This window comes from Cornus florida, unplaced genomic scaffold, assembly GCF_030987335.1.
Source record: "Cornus florida cultivar Cherokee Brave unplaced genomic scaffold, ASM3098733v1 CherokeeBrave_3.0.0_Hap2_Chr07, whole genome shotgun sequence".
Classification (NCBI taxonomy): domain Eukaryota; kingdom Viridiplantae; phylum Streptophyta; class Magnoliopsida; order Cornales; family Cornaceae; genus Cornus; species Cornus florida.
Genome location: NW_026775577.1, coordinates 80,613,079 through 80,640,175, shown reverse-complemented (window position 1 = coordinate 80,640,175; position 27,097 = coordinate 80,613,079). Strand labels below are relative to the sequence as shown.

The window sequence follows — 27,097 nt, the reverse complement described above, 5'->3', positions numbered from 1 at the left end:
GAGTTTCCTAGTTGAAGAACGAATTTTTTTTGTTGTCATCAACTTGTGGCTTCTCTTGTGCTCTTTTCTAATTCTAATTAGACTTAGATCTTCATCGTAAATGAGCCCAATGGATATTGTCTTCTAACGTCTTGAATATCCATAAAATCACTGGTTTTGACTCGTATTATCATTAAAGCTCTTAAATATAGAAAAACACTAAAATAATAAAAAATCACAAATAAAACTACTACTAATAAAATAACATTTAGCTCCTTCCAATTAGTTTTGTTATCTTTCAAAAAAAAAAAAAAAATTGAAAAAGAAAGAAAATGCTAGCATTTTAATTATCCATGAGTAGTTGACACAACTACATTTGATTTGATTTCTCCAATTGTTTTTTTTCTTCCCGTAACCTATCTAATCCTTTCTTGTTATTTTTTTTCCACTATACCAAGCTGCCTTCTTTATCTCTTCGGGTTTTAGTTTACTAATGAATTATAAATGAAAATGAAAAGCTGAGGTGAAGAAATTAGAAATCGAAACCTATGTTAAATGATTTTTATTTCGGTTCTCTATTCCAAGCCTCAACCAGAAGCTGAAACATTCCCCGCAAAGAAAGTGGGAATGGGAATTCAATTTCCTGACTGAGCAAAAGCTGTTGGCGTGACAGACGACAGAGTCTGAGTGGAAACGCCAATAGTCCCACTTTCTTTTTGAGTTCATACATTTCCCTCCGTTTTCTTCCCTTCCAATCCACCAACGCGTCATTTTCGTTTCCTTCCTCTTCTCTCACTGAATACTCATCTGCTCCCTGGTAATTCTCTCTATATCCTCTCTCTAGAAAGCTACGGCTTCCTCTGCCGAGTATAATATTACTATTGCTTCTCTAAAACCTAGAACTCTATAATAAACCCTAACTTCTATTGCAGCTGAACCCAAATACCAAATTTTACATTATTAACCCAAAACTCTCCCTCATTTGGAGTTAACTGTATCTTTGTTGTTGTTTCTACAGAGCTCTTCAAGGAACAAGCTAGTTGACTCCAATGGCGTTCCAAGACTTTGAGCCCATGTTCGGCGAACCCAAAGCAGAGTGGTCAGCCCCGAATAAGGTCTCACTGCCCCCATTTCTGTTCTATGTGCATCCTTCGGACTCTTCTCGGCTCAGAGTGCTCGTCACTGATTTCTGCTCCAATACTTGGGAGGCTATTCGATCTGTTCAGGATCTTGAGGACATGGTCAGCTTTTGAATTTTTTTGTTTTATATATTTATTTTCTTTGCCTTCATTTTCTTTGCCTTCATTTTCTTTGCAAGTTGCAACCACACAGAGTCTCAAATTAAGCTGGTTTATACTTCTCTTCTACTTGTTTTATTTGTTTTTTCATTTTTTAAAATAATTTAAACAAGGTTGAACACCGTTTTAATATCTATATGGTGCATCTATAGATAAGATAATGTGGTAAAAGATTGTCTGCGTGAAAAATTGTAGTTGGGCTTTGGCTAAATCATAGTTCGTTCAAACCCTTTCTTGGGTTCATTTCTGCTATATGTCCATGTGGTTGAATCATTGGCCAGCTAATCTTTGAAACTCTTATGTGGGATGTAGTAAATTCCATGATGTTGTTTGGAATTGTGCTAAGAGTATGTTTTTCAGTTAGTGATTGTATTCCTCTGTGCAGAGGGATAACATTGGAATTGGGGGCTCGTGGTCTGACTTTCTGGCTTATGTCATAGATTCCTTAAAATCTGGAGAGGTGAAGCTTGTCCTGGAGGGAGATTCGAAATCAGATGGTGACTAATATTATGTTCTCAATCTTTCTTCATAAATTATCTTAGCAATGCTGTTCTAAAGTACCAACTTTCTTAGATCATTTAGATGTAATTTTTACATAAATGATTGATTACCTTGGATTCTGTACATCTTATTTTTTGAGACTGATGGGCATGTATTCTTCTGTACATTTGCTTTCGGAGAGTGGTTTCCTCATGAAAAAGATGTATTACGCAGATTCATAATGTTTTTGGTTTAGTTGGACATTGTAGTTTTGGATGCCTTGGCCCTTTTAGGTTCTAGATATTGCATAAAGGGAAAGGGTGAAATAAATGATTCATGTTTTCTTGTACATTTAACTTGTATTTCGTTTGGATAACTGTTATCTGTCTGGATATTTTTTCTTCCCGAATGTGGGATTTTCAATTTGTACAAATTGGATAGTCTTGGGTTATATGTTTTAAATTCTCGTTCTATCATTGCACGAGTCACTAAAAACTTCTAATTCTCCATGATTCTGGAGTTATGGAAGCAGCGATGACAGTTCTGTTATCATTGCACGAGTCACTAAAAAATTCTAATTCTCCAAAATTTTGCAGGTGCCCTTCCTAGTTGTTGTTTCGTCGGTGGTGGTAGTGTTGAGTGTTGAGAGCTTGATATACATCGTTGGGCTCATTTTCTAACTATTTAAGCTTTCAGGGTTAGTGGTGTTCTAACACATAAGTGATGGTGTAATGTTAAAAGTCACTGCAGGTTGGTAGTGGTAGTGAAGTGGCAGAGATCCTGAGGTGATTGGGGGGTAAGATGCTAAAGCTTAGAGGCATTGCCACCTATTTTCTTGTTCTTCTTTTCCTTTTTAAATTTTCTCTTGACATTAGGGGGGCCGGGGGATTGGTTGGTGATTTTTTATGATTCCTACTGCTGTATAGTTGGTCATGGTGGTGGTGTTTATGGTGGTCGTGGTCAGCCCCAATGCTGCTTCTGGTTTACTAAAGATTATAGCATTCTTGTAATGATTAATTGGTGATAGTTTGATAAATCACTTGAAAGGTAGTTGGTTTTTGTGGTCCTCGGGAGTTTATGATTGGTGGTGTGGTTGTGAATCTCATGCCATTTTATTGCAACTGCTGGTAGATGGCTTCAGCGTTTTCTGGTGGTACTGGTAGTGAGTGTTAGTGTTGCCTCACTGGCAGCTGTGACAACGATGATGAAGGGGTGATGATTACTATTTGGTGGTGCAATCTCAGTGTTTCCATGGCTCTGGAGGTGGTGATTGTAGACTTGGTTGTTTCAGCAGTGTTTGCTTTAATGACGTAGATATGATCATGTGGTGGTGGGTAGTTGTTATCAGTGGGTGGTAGCGATTGGAGAGTATTCATAATGGCAGTGGCATGGTGGCAATGGCAATAGGGTTGGTGATTGTCTTTCATTGAAGCTCGCGGTGCTATTTTCTAATTATGGCTTTCTGGTGATGTTGTCTTAGTTGTAACCAACGCGGTTCGCAGACGTAGACGTGAATGTGGATGAAGGACGGGGGATCAAATTGGTTGTAACATTACTGATTTGGAACCACACAAGGCCTAAAACATACTCATACATGATTTTTTATTTTATTTTTGGATAAGTTACTGATACATGATATGTTACTTCAGAATCTAATATATATTTAATTTTAAATTTTTTTGGTATTTTTGTTAATTATGTAAAGATGATTTAGCACAAGGAATGGCCTGTGCGCATTAATTTACCATGCGGGGAGGAATTAAGTTATTGTCTGGAAAATAGAACGTAGAATTGTAATTCTTTTGGTGATGAGTCTGATGACTATAATTCCTATTGAAGATTTAATGGAGAAATCAGTGGAGGAAAATCTTTCAGTAATTGATGTTGTTTTCTATTATTGAAGATTTGGTGTTATAGAGGAATCAGTGGAGAAAGATCATGAATTTGGTGAAGCCATGGATTCTTGTCTAAAGAATAGAGTTATGATTGAGGCATGCTCGATGAAGATGAAAAAAAAAATGTTTCACTTTAATTTTATAGCAAATTGAGCACAGAGGAATTGTCTGTACAGGACTACAGAGTATAAGTTGTTTTGGAATGCTTTGTAAATTTGTAATATTGTCATTTATCATGGCAGAAAAAGAAACTTTGTAGCAACCCCTTCATAGCTTGTGCCTTGGCAGGTTCTCCTTTGCTTTTCTTAGGATGGATCTTTAAGCTTCTAAGTTAACAATTATGTATATTTTCCAATACATGTAACCTTGTATCATACTCTTGTAACCTACATCAGTTGTGCCTAGAAATGCATGGTTAATATATTCAAGATACTTACATCTACTGAAGAAATATCATGGATCCATCAAGCTCAACTTGTTAATATCTTGCTTGGGCTTATTGCTGACCTCAAACTAGTTCAAGAAAGGTTTACGTCCTTGCTGGGTTGTTAGTTGTTTCAAGCTTGCGTAGATTAATTTAAATTCATTATGCTTTATTGTGATGACCGTGTCATCTTTTATTTTACCGAGTTTATTTTATTTTATTATTTATTATTATTATTTTATTTTATTTCTTTTTTCTCTTAGGGTTGTGTGGGCCTAAGACAAGGTCAAGCGTTCTGGAATGGCTCCCGACACTTCATTCATTTCATCATTATATATTCTACCCTCATGACATTACAGAATTGCATAGCACTTGTATGCATTTTAACTTATATTTTGTGGGGTATTTGTGCGACTGTGTTGTGGGGACATTTTCATTTTTGGGTGTCTTTGTGCGATTATCTTTAGAAGATATTTTATTTTGGGGGCATTAGTGCGATTATCTTTTGAAGATATTTCTTGGAGGGACTTTTGTGCAATTAAGGGAAAGTTGGGACAAGTGTCTCATTTTCATTGGACCATTTGTTTAAAGGGGGATTGGTGACATGTGTAGGGCTTGGATGGGTGACGTGTATGGTTGGATTTGTGACTTGTGTGGAAGGCTAGGATGATGACACTTGTAAGGCGGATTGAGGTGTGTGTGTGAAAGGTAGTGTAGAAATGTGTGTTCGTGATTTTTTTTTTTTGACAAATATCACACTTATCTTTTTCTTTCTCCAATTCTCCTACACTTCATCTTCTTTCTCCCACCAAAGACCCCCATTGATGCCAAGCTTTGAGCTTGATTTCACTTGCCTTCCATTGATTTTCTTGCCTAGCCATAGAAGGGAAAAAGCTTGGGGACTCCATTGGCAACAAGACCCTCGTCTTGGATGCGGCTTGTGACACATTCCTTGGGATTCTCTAGGTTGCTATCCTAGAGCGAGGTAGGGGGTGTAGTATAATTGTAACCTAGGTGTTTCCTTGTGTTTTGGAGAATTTCATTTGATATGCTTGTGTTGTGTGGATTATGGAGAGTTTTGTTTATTTTACTAACAACCCTAGGTTCACATGATGTTTAAAAAGCATGATTATATAGCTTTCAAATTTCATTATTCAAGTATTGAAGTGATATGTTTTATTATAGCTTACTTGGGAAATTACAAATTGTTGTTCTTATATAACCTTTATGCTTGTAGATTGCTATATCTTATGTTTAGGACTTGCTTAAGTTGTGTATGTATCATCTCTTAGTTTAATGGCCTTACGTGGATGTTTATAAGCCTTGAATTGCTATAGTATTAGATACTTTTAATGCTAGCATGATATTAGTCTTGTGTTAAATATCTCAATGTTAGCTTACTTGTCATCTTGTTTATGTTCATGTTATGATTATAGTAGAGAGGACTATAGGGCATGGATTGTTTGAGTTCTATCATTTATGTGCGCTTGAAAGGTGAAATATGTGCATTGACTATGTGACTTATATTGTGGAACGATTGACAATTTTTGGGAGATACTTGGGACAAATGAAATTTTGAGAATGCTAAAGTACGGCTCTAGTGAGGGAGATACGAGCTTTCCACAAATTTATAATGGCCATTAGGTTTGCTTCTGGGTTAGTAGCCCGAGAATAGCTATTTGACTCGGTGCATGTCTTGCGCATGATCGGGTAGGGTCTGTGAGTCCAAGTTATCCCTATTATGTGATTTCGTATTTGATTTCCAAGTTGACAACCTATGTGTAAATGTAGCTTGGTGTATTTCGGTTTTCGTTGGATTATCTTGTACGTGGATATTTTGTATTAAGTAATTGTTTTCATTTCAATGTTAGTTCTAGGATGATTCCTTAGTCTCACCCTTGAACTAGACGCATAGGAGGCATGTACCACACTTGTATGTCTTATGTTATTCTTGCGAGGCCAATGAAACTTTAGGTTATCCTTATAATGAATCATCTTACGGAGTAATGCAAATTACTCACTCCCGTTGATAAATGTTTTTCAGGTAAAGAAGTGCTCTACTTGGATGTTCCTTCCTCTTAGTGGATGTTCTATGTGTTCTTTGAACTTCTTTTGGGACAATTTATATGTAATGTAGTTGATAGTCTTGATGTAACCTCATAAACCTGTTGTATTTGAGGCCTTGTATAATTCCTTTTGAAGGGAGGAAATGGTCGGAGAACTCGTTGACTTCTTTTGTGAGTTCTCGAGTCATTTCTACTCTAGTACTCTCCTTTGAATACTTAAGTATGATGTAATGAGGCCAAGGGCCATTTCCATCCTATGCATGTTTAGAGTATCATTTTGTATCCAAATGTATGCTCGTGATTTTCCATGCGCTTTGATGTATTTCTTTTTCATTTCATACTTCATTTTGGATGGCTTTCGGACCTTGTAGGGTGTCGAGGGGGTACCCATGACTTTAACCATCTTTTTCTAGATTTTTCGGCTTTTTTTGGGGTTTAGGGCCCGAGCACTATCAGTAGTGCTCGAGCACCCTTTTTTTCGAAGAAAAAGTCATTGTATCGGCCTTAGGGCTCGAGCAATAATCCTCAGGGCCTCGGTGCTCGAGCATTGTGCACTTGTGCATTTGACCCTCCAACTTTAGACAGCCATTTCTTTTTCGTTTTAAACCTGATTTAGGTCATTCTCAAGTCTAAATTTATCAATTTTTCGTTGGCTATCCACTGGTATACACCCCATTCTCTATTTTTGTCATGAAATGACCATTTTATCCCTAGTTCCACAATATGTCTGTTTTGACCCTGTTTATTCCTAGCTTCCGCATTTGTCTTGATTTGAGCCTTGTGACTTCATCTGAGGTTCTTGTGTTGTCCTAGAGGTGGTGTTAGCCTCTAGTAGCCTCTTCCCTTGTCTTTGCTTCCGCGTTTCGGACTCGATATCAGGTCGGTTTGGATTACTCAGTTGATGCATCGGATCATGGGATTTGGGGCGTCACATTAATGAAGTTGAGTTGCGCAACATATAATATAAAGCTTGTGAAGAATATGCAGAGTTTAGGGTTTAGTATTTTTTACGTGGTGGGCATTTTGAAGGAACACAACAGCTGCTTAATTGAAGGAATGAAGTTGTTGATCATGAATTTGAAACACAAACTGTTGAGTTTCCTTTGCCCTATTTTTCTGGGGAATGGCCTTTTATTCTGAAGCTTTTGTTGATTTTATTTGGAGAGATGATGATTTTTTTTGTTGTTGTTGCTCTCTCTCTCTTATCTCTGTGTTTATGTAGCCTTTACGTGGGTTGAGCTATCTTACCTGTAGTGGGTTGAGCCATCTTACCTGTAGTGGATTGCATATGCCTATCAAAAAATTGAAAAATATTTTTTTTATTGCTTTCAAAATTGTATTAAAAATTTAAAACTTTTTACTTGGAATTATTGTTTTCAACACTTGAACTATGAATTAGTTATTTTTGACTGGTTGTATCTTTTATAGGTTGATGTTACGCCTATGGTTGGAGGAAGATAATCTGAACAGCACAATGCAGATAATTTCTAATTTCAATAAGAGTCTGGGTTCCCGACATTTTATTTCTCTCCTCTTCTCCCTCTCTCTCTCTCACACACACACGTGTGATTGCCTGCTGAAACTCTACCGGTGTCAATTATACATTGTTATATTTAAGTTAATGCAAATGCAATAAAGAACCCGATATATTAACTTTCGGCTAATTCACCCCTAGTATAATTAAAAAACCTCCTAAACTATTGAAAGCTTGCAAATGAGAACATACAGTTAGTTTGCTGTTGCTTCTGATGGCAAATTACTAGTTTGCCCGTCGACTAAATGATATTGTTTTGGTACTCTCTTCTTTAAAAAAAGAAGACGACCCATCAAGACTAACCATCTAATTTCTTCTTCTACACTTAGAAATTTTAATACAAATATAAGTGTGCGAGCACACTCACTCACACACACACTTAGATGCATTTGTCATTCTCAAATTATTAGCTCCAACATCATGTCAACCCTCCTCTCATCATCTCCTAGTGGATGAATCTGTCTCTGAATCAATTTGCTCAATTCAAATCCTTGAAAATGGATTCTGATTGAACAGGATCTTCAATTGCCGCAGGCCATTGTTTACTCATAGGGAGCCAACGGTAAGCTGCACTATTGGTTGAATTTATGCTTTGAAGGTGTTGGCCTACCTTGCTCATCTCTCTTCTCTCTCTACTTTTATCACCACCCATGATTTTTTTTTTATCATCGTTGCTCCATGATTAATGTACCATGACCCTTTACCTCATCTTTCTCTCTATTTTGTTTCTCTCAACCCTCTTATGCCTACCCAAACTTCCAGCAAAGTTGTACTTCACAAAACCACCTCTTTAATAGGGTGGAGTCTTTTTCCGGGTATGGGGTGATTTGTTTTAATTGCCTTGCAGGGGTGGCTTTCAACAATGGGTTCAATTGGTGGACAATGATTTTCGAAAGTGGTTGGTTTTATGATCATGTTGGGTTATTGAATTTCATTGTTTAGCCAAAGAAATGATGGGCGGGCTAGTGATCATGGTAATTAGCAGCAGCAAAGATTGTTAATCCGTCTCATATGTTTGCATTTGCACACACACACACACACACACACACACGCTTTGAGTTCAACTACTCTATAACCAGCCTGATCATTTAATGTTCTAATGCTTCCGGTACCAACCTTAAGATGAAACCAATTTACTGGGTTTCCATTGGGTCGGAGAGATGGCTATGATTCATTGCTATTGCGAGGGAGAGGAAGGGAGATAGAGTGAGAGTTGGCTGGCAGTTTTTGTTCCACTGAAGTACATGTTTTGGGTTTGCAAGGAGTGATGCATGGTGGAGGTGAGTCAGTGGTGAATGAGGTGGTTGTTGGTTGTGAAAGTGAATTGGTGCTTGAGGCAACGGAGGTTAGCAATTCTGGAGGTGGAGTGGCTATGGTGGTCAGCTAGTAGATCAAGATTGGGAACTGATTGGTTGGGTTTTCTTGGGGACAGAAGATTGGAGATAGAACAAGGAATGACAAAGAAGATTGGGAACAAATGGGTTGAGTTTTTCAACTTTTTCTTCCGAGTCACAATCTACAAACTGAGATATGGAGAGAGAGAGAGAGAGAGAGAGTTTGGTCAGAATAAGGGTAATATATAATTGGGTAGAAACAACCATTTAATTTTAATCAGGTCATAAAAAGGGATCCACCTTTTAAATTAGGATCAATTGCACTACCGTCAACATAAAAGGGTAAATTGACCTATAATACAATCTGTGTCATTTACGCTGCATGTGACTTAGTTTGATTCTCTTTTTTATGGAATTTCAATGGCAAGGGGTATTTGCCACGTTTGATATACTTGAGGGGGTTTTTCGTCAAAAAAATAGTTGAAGGGGGTTCTTTGCAAGGGTGTTAATAGAGCCAAGCGTTTGAAATCCAACTTAATCAATGCCCTCCTTGATATAAGTTTAAGCCATTCTGGTGCACAAAGATACATGCATGTGATCAAAAAAGTGATTTCTTTTTAAAATGTGCTTCTTCCTATTAGATTGTAAATTAATAAATGCAAATATGTGATTCTGAATGTGAATGAATAATGTGCTGTATGATGTCCTTCAAAATTTTCATACTTTATAAATGCTGATAGTTCGTCTTTTTATGCATCTTATTTTCTAAATTGACTTTTGGAATGTGAATTATTGGTTCAACAAACACATCCCAGTCTCGGAACATATGGAAGGAAATTATTTGATGGATGTAATTATAATTTAGGTGTTTTTTGTATTTCAGGTGCTGCATATGCAAAATTAAGTGCTCAGAAATCAAAAGGAATGCCACTGATCTCTATTTCTCTTGGTAAACTTGTGGATGTTGCCGCTAGTGAGGCAATAAAGAATCTTTCGCTGGAGCTCTACAAAGCATTCAAAAGCATGCATAGTTTACTCATAAATGGTTGGATTCCTGTCTTAATAGGAAATCTTTTTTCCTTCTTTTGCCATCTAGATAAAAAAATGAATGTCTTCAGGTTTTGAAAATTAAATTGTGGTTCCTTCTATTGTTATCTTCTTCAATTAATATATTGTTCAAAAATCATCTTGAGGGTGGGCCTAGGTGCAACGGTAAGGACAGTAAGTTTGCTCCATTGTGACCTGGAGGTCACGATACAAAACAGGAAACAACCTCTTTGTATACGGAGGTAAGGCTGCGTACATCAAAACCCTCCACAGATCCCGTAGTGGTGGGGGCCTCTTGTTCTAGGCTAACCCTTTAGAATCATCTTGTTATAATAATATTGCTTGCTATGGACACTCTTGCTAATCCTAGTCACTATCCCATGAAAGTAATTAATTCTCAAGCAATTCCTTACACAATATCCACTTGGTTACCATTTAATGACACTGTTCAAGTAGTTGCTAAAAAGGAGTGGATGCATATAAAACCTGTTTGCTACTTAAATCTTTAAATTATATCAGAAAAAAGCTTGTTTCTTTAAGTTATTTTAGAATTCATCGACTAAGTAGAGAACTGATTTTTATTAGTTCCTTGTGCTCCAAATGGATTTTAAGCATCCACGACATACGACCATGGTCCTTGGTCAGGAGCATGCACTATGTTTAATAGGGTGCTGATTTTGGTTTTATGTTTTTGTTTCTATTTTACTTTTTCCCTTTTTTCTTTAATTCTTATATTTCCTTTTAGGGTATCTGACATAACAAGGTTTATGTTGATTGAATGATGGAAGCTAGGCGCTTGCCATCCGACTCAAAAGCTTAAGCTATTATGTGGTGTTGCCTACCCACCCTTAGAAGGGCAAGACCCATCCCATCCTTATCAGGTGTGGGATAAGAACCCATGACATTCTCCCCTACCTGAACCTACGACACCCTCTTCACGGTTAGACCACCCTACCTATCCGTCCTCCCTAATGGCGGGTACTAGTATTGACCAAGAAACCTTCGTATAGGCGTTTGGCATGACACCGGATGGCGGATATGTGACTGGTCCTGCTCTAATACCACTTGTAACGGGCCAGATGCTTGCCATTTGAGCTATGAAGTGGTGCTGCCTACCCGCCTTTATAAGATGCAGGACAAGAACCCATGACACTAGTATTCTACAAGAAATGTTCTAAAACTTGAAAGGTAAATTTAGAAATAGCATCACCAACCACATCAGAATTCCAGGCCTGCCTCACCACTTCAGACACCCCCTCTTGGCATCTCCACACTTACAAAAACCCGAAATGTTTAGGCTTGCTGCCCACATTTGGATAGATAATAATCACCAATCCATAATCAGAAGTTCGAGCAGCAAATAAGAAAATCTTTGAGTGTTGAAAAAAGAAAACCAACTAGCATTAGCAATACCTCTATCTAGCTTTGCACGGATTCTAAAACATGATACCTTGCTTATTTGTCCAAGTCCACCCCTATTCAAGATAGGAACATCAGACAGGACAACCTCATCAATAACCTCATTGAACTCATCAAGCTGCACCATGGCCTCTAACACAGTTCCAATCACTCTAAGTTAACCAAGGACCCTGCACCATAGTAACATACCTAGCAATAGAGCTCCACAAAGTGTAATAGCCCTCACCCTACCTAGACACAATATTGTCCGCTTTTGGCTTCCCTGGACCAGAGACTTTCCAGGACGTCACCCATCCTGGTACTACTCCACAGTAAGCACGCTTAACTTTGGAGTTCTGATGTGTTCACGGCCATCACGACTTTAAAGTGCGTTGTGTGATAGAATAGTGTTGAACCTTACATATGGCACTTCACCTTCCCAGGCAATGTGGGATAATGACACCCCCAGTGTATCTTGCCAATGTGGTAGCTCGTCCAATGTCTCGCACCCGCCCACATCACACCTGCCCACAGAGGTAGTCACAATCACCCCTCGTGGGGGCCAACGTTCTCATTGGCCACACTTCTGGCTGGGCTCTGGCTCTGATATCATTTGTAACAACCCTCACCCTACCTCAACACAATATTGTTTGTTTTTGGCTCTCCCGGACCACAGACTTCCTAAGAGGTCACCCATCTTGGTAATACTTCAGTGTAAGCACACTTAACTTTAGAGTTTTGATGGGTTCACGGCCATTATGGCTTTAAAATGCGTTGTGTCATGGGTGTTGAACCTTACATATAGCACTTCACATTCCCCAGGCGATGTGGGATCATGATGCCCTGTAGCTTGCCAGTGTGGTATCTCGTCCAGTGTCTCGCACCCGTCCACATCACACCCGCCCACACAGGTGATCACACAAAGTCCTCTCCCCAACTGTGTTTGCAGCATAAATAAGAGAAACATAAAATACTATGTGAGAACCAACCACTTGCACCCTAAGGAGCAAACAATGGGAAGTGGCATCTAACAGCTAAACATCCAACCTTCTAGGGTTCCATCCATACCAGATTTCGCCAGGAGGATTGCAATTGTAATTATTCCCCCGTTTCCACCTAGCATTTATTCTTTTGGAGATCAAAACAATATTTATTTCTCTATCTCTAGTTTCAAGCAAAACTATCATACCAAGAGAATTAGACAGAAGCCAATTTCTAGCCTCCTTTTGCATATGGGATCTATTCAGACCCTCATATTCCAGCAACCTAACATTCAAACAATTGTAGTATGGCCACTCATGGCCAACATACCTCTAGGAATCTGCTGAGCTTGGACTACCTCTCCTTTATCCATCTTCTTCTTGTTTTCTCCTTTTCTCTTTGTAGACAATTTAACAGAATTCTCTATTTCAGACAGAGGATCATCTTCCTTATTAGTCTCTACCAACATGAATGTATTTGCAGTCTGAATCTCAGCAGCACCATAACAGGATTACCAGTAGACACAATAGCATCATTAGCATCCACTGGAACAACCTGAATAGCAAGATACTGAGCTTCATTCATGTTAACTACTCAAATGGGAACACTCCTCGACTTGACACTCCTTCGAAGATGAAGTAGTATCCTTGGTCGCCTTGTTCTTCTTCTTTTTCCCAGTAGTGATCATTTCAGCATCCCTGCTCGGAGAAGCATTCTGTTGAACATCTGGCAGGCACTGCTCCTCCTGGGATATCTGAATCTGTTGAACAGCTTCCCATTATCATCCCCTTCTGCACTAGTCAATGTCTTATTAGGAACACCTCCAGACTCATTGGGAGCTTGAAATTCACTAGACACTATAGCTGCAGATGCACAATTTGCCTCATCCATTACAACTTCCTTGGCTGTGTGGGCAATCTTGTCAGGGTCTTCTTTGGGGGTGATCAATGTCGGGCATTGAGCATGTTTCAGGAAATTGATTCGAACCAAAATGCTGGAGATAAGGGGAGGACTCCTGCAGAAAGGGGGAGAGGGAGGTGAGGAATCTTATTTCCTATGTTAATTATGATGGGAAAAGTGGGGATCGAGGGAGAGGAGGAGAGGAAGGAGGAGGGGGAAGGAGAACACTATTGTTTCCTCATGAAGTTCCGCATTCTTTCTTGGAATGTCCGCGGTCTAAATGATCTGAATAAAAGGAAGGTGGTGAAGCTGGGGATTCGCAAGTGGGGTGCGCATGTTGTGTGTTTGCAGGAAACGAAACTTGCGTCGGTTTCAGATAAGGTCATTAAAAGCCTTTGGGGAAGGAGATTTGTGGATTGGGTTGCTTTGGATGCTTCCGGTGCTTCGGGGGGCATTCTTATTATTTGGGACAAAAGATGGGTCTCTAAGTTGGATGCTTGGGTTGATGGCTTCTCAGTGTCTTGCGCTTTTTCTATGGTGGAGGATGGTTTTCATTGGTTGTTTTCGGGTGTTTATGGGCCCAACGATGATGTCGTGCGCATCCAGTTGTGGGAGGAACTTCTTTCTGTTCGGAGAAGTGGTATTTCCCTTGGTGCGTTGGTGGGGACTTTAATGTTATCCGTTCTCCTATGGAAAAGCCTACGAGGGTAGATGGACTTTGGCAATGGAGTAGTTTTCTAAGTCCATCAATGACAATCATTTGATTGATTTGCGTTTGGAGGGAGCATCCTTTACGTGGTCCAGTGGTAGAGAGGTTCCTACTCTCTCTCGTCTGGATAGATTCCTTGTGTCATGGGATTGGGAGGACAAGTTTCCGGATGTTGTTTTGGCGGCTTTGTCATGGCTTACTTCTGATCATGTTTCTCCGGTTCTGGATTGTGGTGGGTTGAGGAAAAGGAGCTATCCTTTCAGATTTGAGAATATGTGGCTTAAAGCAGAAGGATTTATGGAGATGGTTCGGTCTTGGGGGGGAGGTTATGTTGTGAACGGTTCTCCAAGTTTTGCCCTTGCGTGTAAGTTGAAGTTCTTAAGGAAGATATCAAGAAATGGAATAGGGATGTTTTTGGTACTTTGGAATGGAGGAAGAATATACTTCAATCTGAGATTTTGCCGATATTGGTCGAAAGGAGGGATTGGGTGTCAAAATTGATGCCTGGATTTTGAGTTTCTTTCTTTTTTAAGGTTTTATTTTATTTATACATTTTTAAGGGACGGGCACTAAGTTGATTTTCCATTTTCTGGAAACTGTGCTAGGATATTTAAATGATTTGATTTGGTTACTGGGACAGTTGTATACTCTATAAATATGTATAAGCACACATTTCCTTCCTAACTGACAGCAGTGAAGCTTAACTACCATAAATGTTACTAGCGTATGTATCCACGTCTATTATGTCAAGCACAAAAAGGTCTTTTCGTGGACCCTATTTGTAATGACTTGCAAGTATACCCTTATTTTTTATTTTTATTATTTATTTATTTTTGTCATCCCTAGTTCATTATGTTAAGTAGATTGGAATAGCATTACGTTGAGAACTAACTTTCTTTGCATCCTTGATTTGTCTTCAGAGCAAGAGCGCTGTTATCAGTTGACAGAAGTGATATCATCTGAACAGGTATATTTACTTGCTGCTAACGGTGCACATTAACTGTAGTGACCCCAAGTTTATTTGCATATGCAGATGGATAAATCTTCTTTAATGTCAACCAGTACCAAGTGTGTCGAAATTGTACCAATCTGTCTCCTACATTGTGCATTCTGTGCATGATGACACTCTTCTGATGAATTGTCAAATTTGATTCCGTGTCTATTTTAAGGCTTCAAGGAATTTCTAATGCGGAATTCAAGGAACTTGAGAAATTTTTGTGGGACAATACTTTAAGGCTCTGTGGTCCAGATTGCAAGTGGGTGATCATAACAAGCAGGTATCTCTCTGGTGAAGCCAAGTTATAGTGGTGAACCAGACTGAGGATGTTGCCAGGCCTCGGATAGAAACATGTGTTAAGAAAGAATTGAAAGATTATTATTATTATTATTTATGTGTGTGTGTGTGTGTGTTTTGAATGGTAAAGCAAACACACACACCCTTTTGTTCCCACCAGGGCTTGAACCCCTCCCCTATTCTTTTGAGGATAGGGAGGTTATACCATTGGGCCAAAGATTAGTTCTTGCCGCTTGGGTTGCAAGGGAATACTTAAATACCTTAAATATGCAAGCACAATGCAAGATTATGTGAAGGAATTCAGTATCTTGAAGTTGGACATCAGGAACATGTCAAAGGAAGACAAGTTGTTATCAGGAACATGTCGAAGGAAGACAAGTTGTTATCAAGAACATGTCGAAGGACGACAAGTTGTTCAACTTGTTGTATGGTTTGCAGCCTTGGTCTCTAGCAGAGTTGTGCAGGCATCGTGTGAGGGATTTGCCTACTACAATTACTGACTTCAAGATGGTGTGCTCTGTGTTGGTAGTTACGACCGTGACTCAAAATATTGTTTGCTAGTTGTGCCCTTCTACGCTTATCTTATTCAGTGGGAAACCTCAAAAATAAAATAAAATAAGGCCTTTACCCGGTGCTGGTCCCGCTTTTTTGGGGTGTTAGAATTAACCTTATTATGAACATTGCAGCGGGGATTTTATGGGGTTATGTTGGTTAATAAAGCCTTACCCCTTTCCTCCCTCCCTAACCAGTAATGCCTTATTCGATTACCCTTACCTCCTTTCTTCTCAAACTCGGCCACTTGCTGGAACGTAAAAATAAAGAGAGATTCTTTGGTTATGGGTTATTATAGCCAGATATAGTGAATTTGCTATGCATGCTCCTTCTTTATGTAATGATCACCAATTTATTCGTTTTTGTGCAATTTCCTCCTATTTGTCAGGAAAAGAATGAAAGTATCCAGAGGCAACTTGATACATTTATATACTCAAAAAGGCAGAAGTCACAGAAGATGAATGACAAAGCGTTCTCAGATACCTTATTGGTTACTTCCTTGGAAGATTCTCCAGGTGTGCATTTTATACTTTTTCACATGTAGTGTTTACCCTTTTAGTTAAAAAAATGGGTAGTCATTCCAGATAGCTGTAAAGTGGATGCTGGTTGTGTTGTGTGTGTGTGTGTGTGTGAGAGAGAGAGAGAGAGAGGTGTAGAGACTCCTATATAGCTAATAAACCCTATGATTGGTTTGTTTTTTTCTTTTTAACTTGGGGTTTAGACATCTAATTAGTTTCTGAAAGAGGGGGTACGACAAGTGTATTTGGTATGAGATCTCTTTTCCTCATAAAAACTCACATAATTTCTTCACGTTGTTTTCTGTCCCTTCTCTGCCACTCCAGATATAGTTGCAGCATTGGTCTTTCGGTAGTTCATTTTCTACATATAGGATATTGAAGTCTTAGTCATCTTTCTTCGATTATGCATTACATCTCAACAGGTTGAGAGTAGCTCTCTCTCTCTCTTATGCTTTTTTACTTGGGATAATTACACTGACCTCCTCTAAGGTTTCGTCAACCTACATTGACCTCTCCTCTTATTTGTCATATTACACTCACCTCCCCTAACATGCAAATAAGATGGATGGCGTTAATGGAAAGAGTACAATTACTAATATACCCTTTGTCCACTCTCTCTCTTTACAATAACATCACGGTGCGGAGATGAACCCAGTACAATCTGGTGAAAGCCACAGTGGCGACCGCTCTACGACTTCATATATATATATATAAATCCACATATATATACTGAGAAGTTCACCTTACATGTGTATAGCTCTGCGAAGTTCCGGTACCTTGGCATATGGTACAAAAACAATCCATTTACAGTAATAATTGGGAGCTTCGAGTATCAGCAAAGATGGGAATTTTGGTTTAGAAAAGGTAATGTGTTGAACACCAATTAAAGTGACCTGGGCCACCTGGCCTAGTGAAAGAGCAACTTACTGAGTTTTGGAACTTTTGTTTTAAACTTCTTACCAGATAAGAACCGCAGAGTCACACACAAATATTAAGCTATGGTGAGCCCTAAAGTCCTAGTTGTCTCAATGGGAAGTTGTTGATGAAAAGGATGATTCTTTCCTTTGTTGATACCTGTTAACAACCCATTATTCTAGAAACCTCATTGTCGATTTTATGAGTCCATGATTTGACCATGTGGAAGGAAAAAAAACTTGGACACAGAGACAATAATTAATCAAGCGATGCCCAATGATTCATTTATTTCTTTAATTTTCTGTATACTTTGGAACCCAACAACAACAATTGAATAAGTAAGAGATTAATATGTAAACAAGAGAGAAATTAGTAAAGAAAATCAACAATAATGTTTGAATTCCTGTTGAAGAGCTTCTTCTAACAAAAATTCAGATTGACCATCAAATCAGGGTTTAATCTGAAGATGAGAACGCAGAACTCCATCTGATTGAGGGCTCCATCACCGTCAAAATCACCTTCTTTCAACATACTCATCAGATCACCATTTGTCAAGTCCTGCAAACCCAACAGGGCAGAGTTCCTCTTGAGGCTCTCAAACGTGATGACCCCTTTATCACCGTCCATCAACAATTGAAACCCATTGCAGAGTTCTCTGATCAAACCGTCCCCACCCAATTTATAAGAGAGAGATGTGGATTTATATTGAACTGAAGCTCGTCGGTTTCGGTGAAGATGATGGTCACCCAAACCAAAGCTCACAAGGGTAAAATGGAAATTTGATAAATAAAAAATTGCTGACATAATCATTTTCCGTCAAAAACAGTATTTTCCGTTAAAGGAGGGGAACTCTATGTTATTTATATACAAACCTCGAGGGAGGTAAGTGTAATATGGCAAACAAGAGGGGAGGTCAGTGTAGGTTGACGAAACTTTAAGGGAGGTCAATGTAATTATCCCTTTTTACTTTTAATTCTTATTTCGATTTCTAATTAAAAAATTCTCTTTCGATTAATTTTTGTTCTTCCTTTCCTATTCTTTAAGGGTTTTTTTTTTTTCATTCTCAGACCATGTCTTTTTTTTTTTCTCAATTTTTTTTTTCTCCCCATTTTCAAAGAATAATGAACAAGAAGACGACAACCACAGGATGAAAATAAAACACGCAAAAAATAAAAATATAAAAATAAAAAAATAATAAGAAAAAGGGTAAAAGAGATTCTAGCAACAGAATCCCAACAGGGGAACAATTTTTTGACCTCAGGTTGAGACAGTTGCAGCTGGAGGTTTGGTGGGGTTGGGCTCAGTAAAGGATGTTGTAGCTCGGGTTGAGGGGGTTGACCTCCAAGCTAACCCAACCCGGTGAGTTTCATCCATGCATCTACTCAATTGGGTGTATATCACGGGAAAAGAAGAGGAAAGAGAGGGATTTTCTGAGTTACTCAGTTATTAACCTTATTTAAAAATGTGAGATGTGAACCTCCCCATCCAACCCAGTCCTAAGCCTGGGAGTTTTTATTTTTATTATTTTATTTTTTATTCAGGAACTTTCAAATTCAGCACAAAGTCTAATTTTTTTTTCTTGGTACTCACACACACATGCCTCCACTGAGGCTCAAACCCTGACAAATTACATATCATACTATTTCCATCACTCTGAAAAGAACTAAGTTCTCCTCTTGGGAATTACAAATTTTAGGAAATATCTTATAGTTATGATCTCTCTCGGGTTATAGGGAAGAGAAAAAAAGGGAAGAGGGGACGGGGTATTCCATTCTTTGGCACGGAATGGTGTTGGGTCTTAACCTAATTGGCTTGTCCATCCCGGGATAAGATTTAGTTTACTTAGTGTGTCTGTGTATGTGAACGCACAAAGTTTCAGCTTGTAAGCACTCTTGTAAGTGAGCACACTTTGCATCACCAGCTCATGTAATGGTTATATATATACAACCAGGTCAGGGATGGCTTCGAGTTGGCTTCGAGTTAAGTTATTGGATTCTAACCATCCTGACCATAGGTTAATCCCAATCTGAAACAATAAAAATTTCTGTGTTTCCAACTGCAGACAAGACAGCAACCCAAGGTATAGGTTCAACGAAAGTGAACAAGCGTGTTGTACCAGCATATCGCAGGTTATAAAACATTCCCTAATTCTTTGCCATCTCAAATATATATATTTTCATTCTAATACCTAAGGATATTATTTGGCAGGGCAAAAGTGAGAGGAGTTCTTTTGCAGGATACTGAAGACGATGCAGATAATTAGGAAATATCTGACACTTGGTTCGTCATGTTCCCAAGTGAAAACCGTTTGATTTTTCTGTTGTTATAACATGAAAAGATATCACACGAAGATGAAAGGAAAAAGGTTTAATTTAACAATTAGGGTTATTTCTGATATGTTTGTACATTACTAACGCTCAAACTAGTTATTGACGAGTATATGTGGGTGGGTTTCCGTTACAAAATGTTTGGTTGTTTGCCTGTATGGAATATATTTGAATACCTTGATCAATTCCTGTTTATAAAATGGAAAATTTGAAGTTCATATAAATTTGTTTAGGTTCACTTTGATGATTTTGTTAAAAAAAAAAAAAAATTAGTTTCAGGTCATTGCTCCTCATCATCTTTCTTACTTGTATCATATATATATATATATATCCTCCAGGTCTTGCAGTAATTCCATGGTTGTTCGGCGCAATTGATGCATAACAGTGAGCATCTGATTTCCAAGGTCTGGAGTGACAGCAAAAATTGTGTATCAGAATTTAAAAGCAGAATGGTGCTTGCTATTTCTGATAGATGTTCTTATCCAGATGAGGCACTCCTGGTCTGTATTTCTTGGTCTGGGGGACCACACACCTTGTTTGATATTAGCATATTCAAAACCTAACACAGGGTTGCATAATTGCTTTTTAATTCATATATATATATATATATATATATATATATATATATATGTATGTGTGTGACAGATCCAGCTATTGTATGTTTTAACTATGAAATATTATTAACAAATTCTACTTTTAGAAATATAAGAGCATCGAGACCTATCATTGAACTAACATATTAAGTTTTTATACATTTATATAATTTAAAAGGACTTATTTGTAATTTTTCTTTTAAATGTGGCTTTGATGGCATTTGAATATGCGCATTCCCAATTTCAACAATTGCCCTCTATTTTTTATTTTTATTTTTTAACGTCATTATTACGCCATCTTTAATGTTTTAACTATCATTTTCACTATAAATTTTAATTTTAATTTTTTTTAATCTTTTTACTTGCTCTAATACTTTTCCCTAGCAAAAGAGAGAATTTAACATAAATAATGTTTTTTTTTTCTTAATTGGAACTCGCACACGCTCCGCTGAGGTTCGAATCTCTAACCTCCTTTTGAGAAGTAGGAGCTTATACCAACCACAGGCTTGTTGATTTAACATAAACAGTGTTACAATTTATGTTACAAGCATCTTTCTGAGGGACCAAAAGCCAATCAAGCCGGATAAATACAAAATTAAGTAAAAATATATTATTATTTTTCTCAGTTCATAATCTATAAAGTGGATTCCAATTAAAATATATATGATTTTGTTAAATGGCTAATTGCTGTGGCAATAAGATACGTGCACTCATAATTTTTTGAGCTCTTTTGCCTTTTGGTCCTTAGAGGCTGATTTTGGAATAAGAAAGGTGTCTTGTTTTTCCTTTCTTTTTTCTTCTAAAATTCTTTTTACTTTTTTTCATTCCTTTCGGTTTATTTTTTCTCCCCCCTTGGAGATAAAAATTCATTTTCCATCTCCACAAAAATGAAAGACAAAGAAAAAGACTCCTAAATCTTTCTTGTGCTTCTCTAATGGTATTCATCCAGTTGAATGTCAAGTTTGTATGTTTCGCTTACACTAGGTCTCCACTTCATCATCATAAAACTTGTCCCAAAATAAAAGAATCATAGAAACATTAATTTGATTACAAGTTACATATTAAAAAAAAATATTACCAAAATAAATCACTCCCAAGCATTTAACTTTTACATTATTTTCAAAATACATAAAAATTTATAATAATTAAATCATACCAACGAAAAATAAAACAAACTAATAACAATATATATATATATATATATATATATATATATATATATATATAATATAATATATTAAAATTAATTTACAACTTCGTCAATCACCATTGAATTCGGGTATACAGTGACAACGACCCGAGTAGGGTTTTGAGAAACTTCAACATTAATTTTTCCCCCAATATTTTGCATAACATGTAATACATTCCTACTAATGAAACCTTCTATAAAATATGATAATTTAAAATTTTCTTGTAATTGTTCGGCTACTTGTGGAATCCACCAAATTTTAAATTTTGAAATAAAAAATAAATCCGTTATAGAAGAAACAATAAATTTAATATCCCTACTACCATTTTGAATCCGTGTAATTATATTTGCTTTTTAATTTTGCATTTTAAATTTATTGTTACTAATTTCAAGCTTAAGTTGATCAATAAGATTATTGTTTACTAGAATAGCTTCCTCTAGCAGCCTTTTCCCATCAGACAATACCTTGATTGTTTGTTGTCGAAGAACTCCCTCTTTGGATTCCACAATCTCAAATGTTTTTTCCAATTGCCGACGTTCTTGTCGAAGTGATCTAGACTCTTCTTTTGCGTTCAACAAGTCTAAATCGAGGTTGGCATTCCTAGTTTGCAATGAAAGATAAAACTCCATATCGGATATGTTATTCTCCATGTAATTTTCCATTTTGTCTGTCAAAAGTCACACATAAGAAAACCATTCAAAGAGTGCAAATCATCCCATTTCATATACTAAAACCCCATTAGACATTCAGAAACATGTAAAAAACTATGGTTAGCAAATGAATTAATAGAAAAAAAAAAAAAAAAAAAAAAAAAAAAAAAAAAATCTGAAACAGAAAATTGATTCTATATGTATATAACCTGAACAAGCAACAACTTCAAATGGAACTTTTTCAACCATGTATGTGAAACTGAAGAAGCAATATGAGAAAAGACATGATAGAACTGAATAAATTAGGTCTATTGATGTTAGCAGGCCATTGATCCTGTAATACACTCAATCTTACAGCTCTTCAGATTATTCCACCATCTCTGGTTCAGGTTTTGACATATCAACAAAAACTTGAATTATAGAGTACATACATACATACATACATACATATATATATATATACTCCGTATATATTTCATATACTCTCTTGTAAAAATGATGCAACACTGAGACTTTTGACAAAAGTCCATATTCAACATCCATTGGTTATAATAGATTGGACATATGAAACCTACATAAATATATATATATGTATATATGTACGCATATATAGTCGATCATAAAAGTGACTGCAATACCAAGACTATTATCAACAAAAACTTGAATTACAGAGTACATACATATATATATATATATATATATATATATACACTCCGTATATATTTCATATACTCTCTTGTAAAATGATGCAACACTGAGACTTTTGACAAAAGTCCATATTCAATATCCACTGGTTACAATAGATTGGACATATGAAACCTACATAAATATATATATGTATATATAGTCGATCATAAAAGTGACTGCAATACGAAGACTATTATAAAATTAGGTCTACGTAATGGTGTATAGATAATACCTGTTGAAGATGGATTCTGCGCAACCCGGATCTGATCTAACTTCCTGAATAAAGAGAAGAAAAAGTGATCCTACAAACGCCGGTGTGTTACCGGTGGAGTAGGCTCCGACGAACAAGTCAGTGTGAATGATAATCTCTCTGGAGAAATCGAGATATTGAGTTAGGGTTTTTTGCCTACCTCCGAACGTCGATTAGCCCTCCCTATTTATAGGACTTGGGTCAGAATGTTACGTAGCGTCCACGTCGTCCTTAATCCTTATCATAATCTGTTGGCCTAATCCTTATCGTATTCTGCAATTCTTATCGTAATCTGTAACCCTTATCTTAGTCGTAGTCCTTATCTTAGTCTGTAGAGCCTATCTCAATCTTATGAGATAGCGCGTTACTTTAACGATCTTCCCCTATCCACAGGTAATTAAATTATAATCATCAGTTGCCCCCCATTTCGGAGGATTGCTTGTCAAACCACCGGACCGTTAATTCCCAAATATGACATAATAACAAATAGCTGGAATTGTAGAACCGTTCACCCTGTATTTCTACAATAAGTTGGTTTGATTATGAAATAGTAGAGCCTTATCCATTAACTTCACTTAGATTGCCACTTTGCGGATATAGTAGGGGGTCGAGCTGCTCGGTCAGCTCGCGGGGGTCTAGGGGGCAGCGCCCCCAGGAAAATTTTTTTGTTTTCCTATTTTTTTTTTGTAGGACCGTAGTTGCCTTTGAAATTTTTGTCGTAGTGCCTCATTAGCAGGATCGTAGTGCCACATTGACAGTTTGTATATATGGCAAGCTGCTATGCTGGCAGCCTACCTTTTGGCACATAGGTAACTCATGCAGGGGTGCCAGTGTGGTTGTCCTATTCGAACTCCAAATCCTATTCTACCTTGTAAAAGTAAAATAGCCCGCAAAATAGCCCGCTGAGAGCTGCTTGTCCCTCACGAAACAGATTTCTATTAGAATTCCACCAGAAATACTTTCCTTATCTGTTTACGTTCTTCTGCTATAAACCGAGATGGTTCGAGTAAAATTCATTCAAATTACTTCCATTATCCAGAAAGCCAGGTAGTGCCAGTCGTAGTGATGTGGTAAGTTCCATGCCCTCGTTTTCTTCCTGCTTCTATTTAATTCGTTGTTGCTTTTTCCTCCAACTCAGTATACCAAGACCAAAGTTAGAAAATTTTATAGGTCACTGTGAAGCTAGGCTCTTGCATACAGTAGCATGTGTTACTGCCAGCATGTTTTACCCAGAATCTAACACTATATCAGACGAGGAACACCGCCAGTCTGATTCGGCTTCGTCAGAGACACATCTGGTACAGGATATAGCAGGCTCCCTTACTTCACAGGATCTGGATTGGATCAGGCAAACTTATTCAATTCCAGACAGTGTTACTCTCAGACTTCCTTCACTTGATGATAGAGCGTCCTCCTTTTACCCAATTGAGATTTGTTTCTATGAGTCTGCTTTCATTGCCGGATTGCGTTTTCCAATCCCTCTTTTTATTAGGGAACTGTTGCGTCACCTTAATCTTGCTCCGACTCAACTCTCCCCGAATGCCTGGAAAACAATGATGGGTTGTTTAGTTTTGTGGCGAGCTTGTTGTAATACCTCGCTCACTATCCAAGAGTTTCTTCATTGCTACATTCCCAAAAGGGGTGACTGGCTGTACTTCTCCCCACGGGACAGAATTCTTGTCTCTGGAATTCCCCTTAAGCACAAACCATGGAAAAGCAGTTTCTTTTTCGTTTCTGGTGATGGCTGGGAGTTCTTTCCTGAAAAAAGTGCTTTCCTACGAATAGGGACTTCCATTCCTTGTGCGTGGTGTAATCAGAATTCCACCAGTGAGTTGTCCATAATGATACCCTTTTATGTTTTAAAACTCAAAGTAAATTTTGTTTGAGTTATTAACAGAGTTGTTGTTCCTTCAGGCGTTAAAGAGATTGCCGTTTCATCTGATGATCTCCAGCGAATAAAGGAAGCCTTTAACTACCCAGTGAGGGACTGGTCTTCACTCGTGACACCTCAGACTTTGTTTACCCATGGGATTGGTCCTCAGCCAAGTGGCAAGTCCTCTGTAACTATATCCCGAAAACTTAATAAGAGGCTTCTAGCTCAGTTCAAAGAAGGCTCAAGTGACTTCCCACCTACTTTCCCCGCCAAGAGGAAAAAAAAGAAGCCTACTATTACAGCACAAAGTGTCTTACCTGTTTCAGTTGTTTCTCCACACGAATCCGACTCGTAATTCCCTCATCAGCTTGTGGATGGGACTATGCCACTCCTTACTGAAGCAGCGGTACTCCCCTCAGATCCCTACTCTTCAGCAGCATCTGTTCTAGGCAATGCTCAACTTGCTTTTAAGAAGATAAGCGAGTTTTTGTCGAAGGAGGATATGATGTATCTGAATTCACGCCCTCCAACTGAGATTGTAGACCGACTCATGCATGATCTCGCACGGGTTAACTCTTGCACCATCCTCTGTTTTTATTTAGCTTTTCTTTTCCTCTTTATTGTAACTTTTTATTCCCACGTGCGTACAGGTGAATACACACGCGTATTACTTGTCGTGTCTAGCTGTAAAAGGAGGAGAGCATTACACCAATATGTTGGCTTCTACTCACTCCCAACACCAAGCCGATTTACAAATGGAACGTGATAAACATGAGGTCGCTCTACAAGCAATGCGTGCTGAGTTAGAAACAGAACGAGCTTGTCATGCATCTTATGTGCAAAAACTGAACAAGGAGATGTCCCAGAAACTAATGGTGGAAAAAACCAATGCAGTGGGTGAGTTTAAAACCTCACCCACCTTCAAGGAGATTATGTCGAAGGCCTACTTTGACGGCTTCGAAGATTTTCGGAATCGTGCTGCTTTTGAATTTGCAGACCAAGACTTCTCTGTCATTCAACTAGATGAAGCGAGTGATTCCGAATAGGATAGATGTGTAGCCATTCATTTATTTGCTCCCATGTTTCTCTTTGTGCTTGAAACTTCTCTTTCTTTACAATCAGTTTCCATTTATATTTGTAGGGTTGATAAGTAGGAAGGACAGTTATGTTTTGCCATTGCGACTGCCGCATTATGTTATTTTATTGACATCTTTGGTCGGCTCATCCCTTTGATAAGGAAAGTAGATTAAGACGAGTTTTACTCAGCTCGTCTATGTAATGAGGTAAGTAGATGTATACGAGCTTCACTCAGCTCCCCCTTTAACAAGGGAAGTAGATTACTATGAGCTTCACTTAGCTCACCCTTTAACAAGGGAAGTAGATTGCTATGAGCTTCACCCAGCTCACCCTTTAACAAGGGAAGTAGATTATTATGAGCTTCACCCAGCTCACCCTTTAACAAGGGAAGTAGATTGCTATGAGTTTCACCCAGCTCACCCTTTAACAAGGGAAGTAGATTATTATGAGCTTCACCCAGCTCACCCTTTAACAAGGGAAGTAGATTGCTATGAGCTTCACCCAGCTCACCCTTTAACAAGGGAAGTAGATTATTATGAGCTTCACCCAGCTCACCCATTTAACATGAATATCTTAACATATCAAAATGATAATGAATTATTTGAAACAACTGATCCAAGTAGGGAATACTTTATTAAAGCCAAAGTTGATAACAAGGCTATTGAAGAAATTCATTCGTAGAGAATGAAGTAATTATTGCAACTAGAAGTATTAGCAAAAATAAATAATAAATTGAGACTAAACTGAAATTGTTTACTGATAATATTTCTTTAGATGCTAAACATTCCATGGGTGAGGCAGTGGCTTTCCCTTTAAGTCCTCCAACCAGTATGTTCCTAGTCGCTGACATCGCGTAACTTTGTAAGGCCCTTCCCATTTGGGACCTAGTTTCCCTATGGTTGAATCCTTAGTTGCCTGAGTAACTTTGCGGAGTACTAAATCTCCTACTGAGAACCTCCTAGGCTTGACCTGAGCATTATAATACTTGGAAACCTTCTGTTGATAGGTAGCCATCATAATCCGGGCTAGGTATCTCCTTTCTTCGATTAGGTCCAAGCTTACTTCCAACTCCCTTTCGTTCTGCTTGGGCTCGTAGTGCTCCGTCCTAAAGCTTGTTAGGCCAATC

The 27,097-nt window shown here is 37.9% G+C and overlaps 1 protein-coding gene across 1 annotated transcript; it reads left to right on the top strand.

Moving 5' to 3' along the window:
• Nucleotides 1-439: 439 nt before the first annotated feature.
• Nucleotides 440-19,875, top strand: LOC132267337 (uncharacterized). Its single transcript, XM_059768490.1, has 8 exons — nt 440-796; nt 998-1,220; nt 1,663-1,774; nt 9,894-10,055; nt 14,966-15,012; nt 16,280-16,406; nt 19,387-19,453; nt 19,533-19,875. The coding sequence occupies exons 2-8, from the start codon at nt 1,029-1,031 to the stop codon at nt 19,585-19,587; spliced, it is 762 nt and encodes a 253-aa protein (XP_059624473.1). The 5' UTR covers nt 440-796; nt 998-1,028; the 3' UTR covers nt 19,588-19,875.
• Nucleotides 19,876-27,097: the final 7,222 nt, after the last annotated feature.